The 9278-nt window shown below is 42.6% G+C and overlaps 1 protein-coding gene across 1 annotated transcript; it reads right to left on the reverse strand.

Annotated features, from left to right (window-relative positions):
- Positions 1 to 1005: 1005 nt before the first annotated feature.
- On the reverse strand, positions 1006 to 4774 carry LOC110526712 (talin rod domain-containing protein 1). Its single transcript, XM_021607869.2, has one exon. The coding sequence runs from the start codon at positions 2802 to 2804 to the stop codon at positions 1740 to 1742; it is 1065 nt and encodes a 354-aa protein (XP_021463544.1). The 5' UTR covers positions 2805 to 4774; the 3' UTR covers positions 1006 to 1739.
- Between the last annotated feature and the right edge of the window lie 4504 nt (positions 4775 to 9278).

The following is a 9278-nucleotide window of genomic DNA, read 5'->3' on the forward strand; positions in this document are numbered from 1 at the left end:
TCTAGATCAGCACTCCGACCCTGAATGGCTTTATGAATACAGGCCCGGGCCTGAACCACCTCATAGTGAATGAAACTAAACTGATTCTAGATCAGCACTCCTACCCTGAGAGGCTTTATGAATACAGGCCTGGGCCTGCACCACCTCATAGTGAATGAAACTAAACTGATTCTAGATCAGCACTCCGACCCTGAGAGGCTTTGTGAATACAGGCCCGGGGTTACACCACCTCATAGTGAATTAAACAAACCACAACAAACTGCTGTATTGTACTTTGAAACCCTGTGTTAAAGGCTATGTGATATAATTACAATATCTGGCTGACATGGCAACCTGAATGAATTTACATGGCTAATTTCCGTCAGAGTAGAGCGTGTGTTTTCTTTCAGGCAATAAAGGCTGTTATTAATCATCATCTGTAATAGTCCCCACTAGCACCTGTTCCTTCATGTTACTACAGACAACATATACATCATGTTAATGGGCCCATATTCTTTCATCATATCAAATCAGATTTCAGAACAAATAATGATGATAAAATCTAGCTATCAATCAATCAATCATCACAATATTTCAAACACATGAGAGAGATCGACACAGAGAGAGAGAGAGTCAGTCTTCTAACTACTGTGTTTCACCTTGTTAAATCATGGTAGCTACACACTGTCTTTATGGTCACGTTTTAAACAAGGTCCATCTTGTGAGGGTAAATGAAGCCCTCATAAACCATTAAGAGGTCTACATGGAGAGCTCATAAATAATGTACAAGCAAATGTCATACAATACCAGGGTGATACTACAGGGCCTCACATCTAGTGCTCTGCCAAATGTGGCAAACCCTTAAGCCAGCCTTTATACAATATAAAACATAGATTATCAGTGATTTGTGGAGCATTTAGGGTTAAATGTGACTGTCTACATCACATAGTGAAGTATTGGTTGTTATAACACAGAGTCATTTATATTAACGGTATGCTGACACAAAGACTGATCTGAGAGCAGCGCTGATGAGAAACAACCTTTTTTAATAGTTGAAATAAATACTAATTTATACATGCATGATCCAAAAAAAACAACCACATTAACAATACTATGGTAAGTCTGGTAGATAGTGTAAAACCTATGGTACACACTCACAGCAGCTTTTACCCATTTTAAGAATTTCACACATTGAAAAACACAAGCGATGAAGAACAGTCTTCTTCTTACTTCCTACTCTCACTAGAGCACATGTACTTCTACTAGAGGTCACCTGGGGGTCCATAGGTCATAGGTGATAGGTCACACACACACACGGCAGGCTACATCCATCATTTCATATCTGGCGTTTTCACCAATAGCTGAAAACTGAGGTAAACTTGATCAGGTTTTAAGATCATTGTATGTTTGTTTTTGGCAAAGAGAAGGTCAACAGGTGTATGTAGATTGGAGACTGAGTTTAAGTTGTCAGTTTCTTATGGTGAAGTTCTGGTCACATCCAGCGCAACCAAAACCTTGTTTTCCGATGTTGTTACTTTAAGCTCAGTAAAAGTCCAAACACAGCACACCTATCTCAATCGTAGAACCAGATCCAGACTCCTTCCTTTGTGTTCTCTCTCTGCACTCACTCAACCTCCCGACCCTAAACGAACAGGGCCAATCCGAGCGTCTCTTTGGTATGCCAAAACAAGGAGATAGAGATGGGATTTTCTCATCCACGATCACTTTTAGAATGGGTTTATTTACATTTCTTTATTAAACTAATTCACAGAATGGGAATTGACTGGCGGTAGAGTCCTGGGTGAAGACCTCTCCCTTAGCGCCTGTGAGAGCAGCGTGCAGCCGTCCGACACCGCGCAGGCCGAGTTGCGCAAGCGCTCCCTGTAGTCCGCCATCTTGGTGCTGCTCTCTGGATGCTGGGAGACGTCCCGGAGGCCCTGAGTGAGAAGGACGCACGCTGACACCACGCTCATGGCGCCGCCAAGAACTGCCGTCTGCACACCCTTCCCCTCGGGTGACACGCTCGCCGCCCGGCCTAAAAACTGTGGTTCCGTAGCAAACCCGACCAATGCATTTACCGCTTGGACCAGCGCCGCGCTGAACAGGACGCAGCGGTTGCGTGTCAGCTCGCTGGGCTGCGTCTTGACTTCCCGGACACAGGCCAAGAGGGCCGTGCCGCTCGTGCTAATGCTCTTGACGCTGAGCTTGAACTGTTCTTTGGCGAAGCGGTCCTTGGACCTCTCGCTGGCCAGGCCCGAGGCATCTGTCAGGGTCTTGAGGTTGCAGGAGATGTTCTGAGATAGCTCCAGTAGAAGCTGGGGCGTGAGGTCTGGCAGCGGCGTGACCCGGAGGATGCCACAGCTCTGCTCCACCTCGTGGCGGCACCGTGTCACTTTGTAGCGGTCCACCAGCCCTGGCAGACACGGCTGAGAACCCGAGGTCTCCACCACTGCTAGGTATGCAGCGTGCGCCGAACACTCGGTCAACGACACCACCAGGTCCCCCATCTCTAGTAAGCGGTCTCCCACCTCGACGAAGCGGCCCATGTTGAGCTGCGACTGGATGTCGTGGGTGAGGATGGAGAGTTCCTTCGTGCGGGCGATGACCGTGTCGCGGCACTGCTCGAAGGTCTCGGCCACCGCCACGCCATCCGCGGTGACCACGGGCCGTGTCTCGCTGCAGAGCAGGAGGAGGTCGGCAACCAGCTGCATCTTGCCCTTACACGTGTCACAGATAGACGAGAGCTTCTTCCTCTGCTGCAAGCTGCTGCTCTGTGTGCTGCTGGAACCCTCGCTAGCTGACCTCCCTGAGCCACTACTAGCCATAGTAGGGGGGTCAAGCTGCTCGATTTGTGGGGGGATTTCAATGAGAAACGTGTTTTACGTCGTCACACACTCCATGGTCAGAAAGCGTAGTTTAAGACATTGTTATTAACGATGACCCACACCCCTATAAGTGTAAAACTGTGAGTTTGAACTGGCCAGAGAATATTCCTTATAGTCCTTCAGAGTACATGTAGTCCACTGTATGTGGCAATGTGAGATTGCAAAAAAGCACAGGGCATTGTATTCTCAAAGTAAACATTTGCTGAGATCAAAATAGAAGTTCTAAGTCATGGTACTCCAGCTCATTATTCTCATACAAAGTACGGATAGGAATTCTGTTGGGGTTAAATTAGTAACTTGGTTTTGAGCTATGATCTATAAAATGAACTATTCTAAACACTTACTCTTCAATGAGAGTTCCTTCCTTTACATTTTTTTGTGACGAGAATCCCTTCAAATTATAACTTTTCATTTACTCAGTGTTTATAACTTATTCGTTGTCATGTTTACATATTAAATAAAATGCCCTGGAAAAAAACTTCAACCACCTGCTAATATCAATTGTCGTCCCAGGTTTTCGCTAAACGAAAAATTCACAGGTTATTGTAATAAAATCACACACAAAACTGCAGTGCCACCAAGGTGCCTATACTTCAGGCTAAGTGCTGACTGTACAAAGATAATATTAAAAGTTATGAATTTAATAAAATCAAAAAATATTATCGATCTGATAATATTTTAACTACAATTTTAAGACGTGTCCTTTTTTCTGATTAAATTTACTCGAGAACACGATAGGATTTTAAAATACCTGCTTGCTTGAAGGCAGGGTGTATGTGAACCGTATTGTCCGTTGAAGAGTTCCCACTAAATTTGACCACCCTAGTTTGACCGGGAGGCTGGCTCATTACAGTTACAAGGAGAGTACCACCCAGACAGTTCCGTTCGACCACTCCTCGCTCCCTCTGCCTTTCCTGCATCATCATTACATGAGTCTTTCCAAACAGAAGGCTCCAAAAACGCAACAGGCCAATTGCACTGGCCCTCCCGCGACTTTCAACCTCTTCTTTTTCATACACAGTCCCGTGATAGACACTTGTTCGTCCGGCAGGTTCGATTCCATAGGCATATCTATTGTCCATAAGCACTTCTTAGCAAAACGCAGGGCGTGAATGTCTTGTCCGGAGTATCCTGTGTCGGGTTTCGGTTTTGATATCCATAGCAGTCGTGTCCCTGTTGAAATGATGACCTAACCTCCTGAACACATCTGAAACAATCTTTCACAACTAACATGTCGGTCGACAACAAGACATCACTGAAAAATGAGTGTTGGGGATTCCAAACTGAAAGTCAGTTGTGCTCTCTCCCGCTACATATTCTGTATTGCCTAGTATCAGGAAGCAGAGAGGGTGTGGTCGCACTAAAACGGCTTGATTGTAGCGAAGTAGCAACGCAGGCAGCGAGGCAAAAATGATAGCCTTCCGCTGAAATAATATGTAACTTTAAAACTGTGTTTACGGTCTATCTGGCTCGTCAATATAGAGCAAAAAATCCCGGCGCGCGTTCATCAAATGGTCCAATACGATTCCACAGTTGTCCAGGATAGTTGTTGGCTTTCCTCGTGAGTTTTATGGTCCGGATTTTAGGGCAGACTGCTCCCTCTGCCATGAGCCAGCCCTTCCCAAGGCCCCGACGTGGGTGCATTCGACTACCGGTATAAGGGCAAAGTTACACCCAAAACGCAGTTCTCCAAAATGACCGACAGTCCGCCCCGTATTTCATTTATTTGGTTACCTTAATTTCCCTTCTCAAAATCAATCAAAACGTGTGATACTCCGAGACCGCGCCGTTCTTACTTATACAAATCCAAACTTATTTTACACTGCTCATATTGACTGCTATAACACAGCTGTTGGATTCTATTAGAATGAGTCGCGTCTTTACAGTGCGCTCATTTGGACTTTAATTATGTGTTTCGTGTTTCCGCTCTTCACGAAGCATAGGATACGTTTCCACTTGGTGAGATTGAGCTATTAATAATAACCATGATGTATATAAACCCTGGATTGCTGATGCTATGTATTGGCCATTGAGAGGCTTTGGAGGCTCTGTTCGGCCATATTGGCACTTCCCAGTACGGTCCTCCATAGGAAAGAATGGAATTCTACAGTATTTCAAGTAGAAATTACGTGTATTTAAGTATTGTTGATGTTGTAGTGGGGACCGTAACATTAGCAATCTCAAAAAATTACACTTGAAGGATTAAAAAAATAAAAATACATCTATGTATGTTTAGCTCACATAATATAATTGAAAAGTATGCATTAAGGTGTGTGTAATTTAAGAAATGTGGCAAAAAAATGAATGCAGACATTAATAAATGCCTTCTATAACTTTCTATGTATTTTTTACAATGGTAGGGGTGTGCCAAGATTTTGAAGCATGGTGGCTTCAACACAGCTCATGTAGTGCATCTATAAACAATTGGCAATAGCCAATTTATTACATAGAATCAGCCAGTCTTATTTAACTCACAACCAATGACATTAGGCTAAGGGCAACAATGTATCAAATCAATTTTTATTTGTCACATGTGCCGAATACAACAGGTGTAGAACTTAGAGTGAAATGCTTACTTCTAACAATGCTTTAAGAAGTTAAGAAAACTAAATAAAAATAAGTGTTAAGTCAAAAATAGAAAAGGAAAGTAACAAATAATTAAACAGCAGCAGTAAAATAACAAGGGAGGCTATATACAGGGGGTATCGGTACAGAGTCAATGTGGAGGCTATATACAGGGGGTATCGGTACAGAGTCAATGTGGAGGCTATATACAGGGGGTATCGGTACAGAGTCAATGTGGAGGCTATATACAGGGGGTATCGGTACAGAGTCAATGTGGAGGCTATATGCAGGGGGTACCGGTACAGAGTCAATGTGGAGGCTATATACAGGGGGTATCAGTACAGAGTCAATGTGGAGGCTATATGCAGGGGGTACCGGTACAGAGTCAATGTGGAGGCTATATACAGGGGGTATCGGTACAGAGTCAATGTGTGTGGGCACCGGTTGGTTGAGGTAATTGAGGTAATATGTACATGTAGGTAGAGTGACTAAAGTGATTATGCATCGATTATAAACAGAGAGTAGCAGCACCATAAAATAGAGGTCTGGGTAGCCCTTTGATTAGCTGTTCAGGAGTCTTATTTTTATTTTTTTATTTAACCTTTATTTAACTAGGCAAGTCAGTTAAGAACACATTCTTATTTACAATGAATGCCTAAGAACAGTGGGTTAACTGACTTGTTCAGGGGAAGAACAACTGATTTTTACCTTGTCACCTCAGGGATTCAATCTAGCAATCTAGCAACCTTTCGGTTATTGGCCCAATTCTCTAACCACTAGGCTACCTGCCGCCCCTTATGGCTTGGGGGTAGAAGCTGTTGAGGAGCCTTTTGGTTCTAGACTTGGCGCTCCGGTACCGCTTGCCGTGCGGTAGTAGGGAGAACAGTCTATGACTAGGGTGGCTGGAGTCTTTGACAATTCTGAGAGAATGTACTATAAAAATGTATTAAATTGTATTGAGACTATCTGGAAATAAGAGAAAGAGAATGCAGAACTCATGTTCTGTACCATAACAGAAGCATATCATAGCCATGGATTCTTGCACTTTTTGAAGAGTTTGTTGGCCTATTTAATTTAATGATTAAATAATTATAATTATTTAATGGTTTTACTGACCACCTTTCTTAGGGCCAAATGGCCCAGGTGTCCCAAATGACACACTATTCCCTACATATTGATCTACTTTTGACCAGGGCCTATAGCGCACTATATCCAGAATAAGGTACCATTTGTGATACAACCCAAATGGCACCACTCTTACAAATCTCGTCATCATATCTCCAGAACATTTTGGGCCTTTGAATACTTGACAAAGTTCTTTATTCCTTGAAAACTATGAAATAGTATCCAGTACAGTTTGAGCAGGGTTGGCATCGCAGCATCTCTTGAGAAATATATTTCTATATACTTCAATGAGACAATTAACTGAATTTAACTGAAGGAAAGTCATATATTTTTGTCACGTCAATCTTATTATTTACAGACCTACATTTGGGAATTAATATAATATGTTTATCACGCTGAAGGCTATGACTATTCTATATTTTTTTTTTTTCTTGTTGTTGTCATTCTTGATATAGCTGATATCTCATCATGCTGGTTTCGTGCATTGTAGAAATACATGATAGTACATATAAAGGTTTAATGTTATTTACTATGCACATTGTGCTAATGGATTTAAAAAATATATAAACCCTACTGCTGCCTTATGCTGTGCTCTGAATAGTCCAAGAGCCACAGTATTTATTATGGTCAGTGAAATCTGACTCTTCTCTCTGTTAATGGTAGTGACATCACTGACATTGTCCACTCACAGAAGACATAGAGGGGAAAGCTGGGATGTGAGGGAACCAATAGGAGAATGGAGAGAGGGACTAATACCTAACGAACTCTAACCAGTAGACTTGAATGGTTGTGTACTGTCTGTTCACTGCAGTTACAAGAGCTGTGAGTCACAGAGAAGTAGAATACCTGTACTGTTTGTAAACATAGTGTTGGATATATTAGCTCTAGTATGATAGTGAATGATTCAAAAGAACCAAAACCAAGGAGTACGGTATGACTCAGCAAGTCGTATTCTATTCTATTCACAGCATACTTTCCAGAGTCCTAGAGTCAGATAACAAACAAGGAATACAATACATGAACCATCACAATGCAATACAGTGTGTGTGTGTGTGTGTGTGTGTGTGTGTGTGTGTGTGTGTGTGTGTGTGTGTGTGTGTGTGTGTGTGTATGTGTGTGTGTGTGTGTGTGTGTGTGTGTGTGTGTGTGTGTGTGTGTGTGTGTGATTCACTCTTCCCCAGAGTCCTATAGTTTTCTGTGTATACTCATCATAATTCAACATGAAATCTTTAAACACATATATAAATATTTAATTCTATGCTACACTATGGTCTCACTATCAGACAATAGTGTGGCCCTTTTTGTCTGAGGAGGTAGTTTACTTTACTACAGGGAGGCTAAATAAGGAAATACAGTATTCAAGTCACTAACGGTATCCCACTCAACCCCCAGCCCATCTGAACAGAGCTGTGTGTGTGTGTGTGTGTGTTTGTGCGTGCGTGCGTGTGAGACTGTCCATGTACGTGTGTGTGTGTGCCTGTGTGCGTGTGTTTATGCACGTGTGTGACACTGTGTCTGTGGACGTGTGTGTGACTGTGTGTGTGTATTGTGTGTCTTGGAAGCAGACAACCTAGCTTCTGCTGCTAAGGCCACAGGTTGTGCATTGTCAGTCTCTCTCACACACAGCTGCACAGGGCACGGTGCCATTGGGTGGAGTAGGCCGGAGAGGAAATGTTTCAGTTTATGTGGACTGGCCAGATCTCTGCTGAAGCACTACTGACCCCATGTACTGTGCTATAGAGGGGTGTGGTTAAATGCGGAAGACATTTCAGTTGAATGCATTCAGTTGTACAACTGACTAGGTATCCCCCTTTCCTTTCCTTTATAGCCTGCACACTACAGGAACATTTAAAAGAACAGGCATCCATCCAGTGAAGAGTGAAGTTGTAAGCTGAAGGGTTCGAATCATACAATGACACAATCATGGGGTGCCCAAGCATTAACAATAGTGGGTTGGACCCATAGAAATTGAACTATATTTGGTTTGACTTTTGTTGATATTTTCAATACTTATGGCTGTGTCTTGATATTTTATGTGCAAGTTGGACTGAGAAAACAGCACAGGGCACTGTTGTCACTGTAAATCTATACTTTTTAAATGTAAATATTTAATTTAAATAAGTAAATTAAGCCCCCCCCCCCCCCCCAAAAAAAATACATAAATACATGTCATTTTGTTCTTGAAACATTTCATTGAAATACTGTGGCATTCCATTCATTCCTATGGAGGACTGCTTTTACTGAGGAGTGCCAATATGGCCGACCAGCGGTTTCGAAGCCTCTCAATGGCCAATGTATAGATGGATTAGCTGACAACGTCACAAAAACCATGCTCATGCTTCAATTGGGCAGAAGTCCATGATTTGTTGTGATTCTGCATGTCCAGATAGCTACCAACAATGACAAGAAACTGCCATGTTGGGAATCGGAAGTGACTTGTTTAAGCTAGTTTGATCTTGTTCTTTATATCATGTCTTGTGAGGTGTTGCCATATTAGCATTGACTAATTTCATGCCAATGCTAATATGGCAAAAATGTGCAGGCTAGCTAATCAACAACTGAACCGATGTATTTGATAGACAACAGTGGCATGTATTAATGGATTACAAGGGAAGCCAGGCTTCCCCCCAAAAATTACCAATAAAAAATATATAATTCTCCTTCAATTTGCAAGAGGCACAATTTATCTCACCAGAGAAAGCATCTGAGTGAGCGAAACAGCGC

The sequence above is a fragment of the Oncorhynchus mykiss genome, chromosome 26, assembly GCF_013265735.2.
Source record: "Oncorhynchus mykiss isolate Arlee chromosome 26, USDA_OmykA_1.1, whole genome shotgun sequence".
Classification (NCBI taxonomy): Eukaryota; Metazoa; Chordata; class Actinopteri; order Salmoniformes; family Salmonidae; genus Oncorhynchus; species Oncorhynchus mykiss.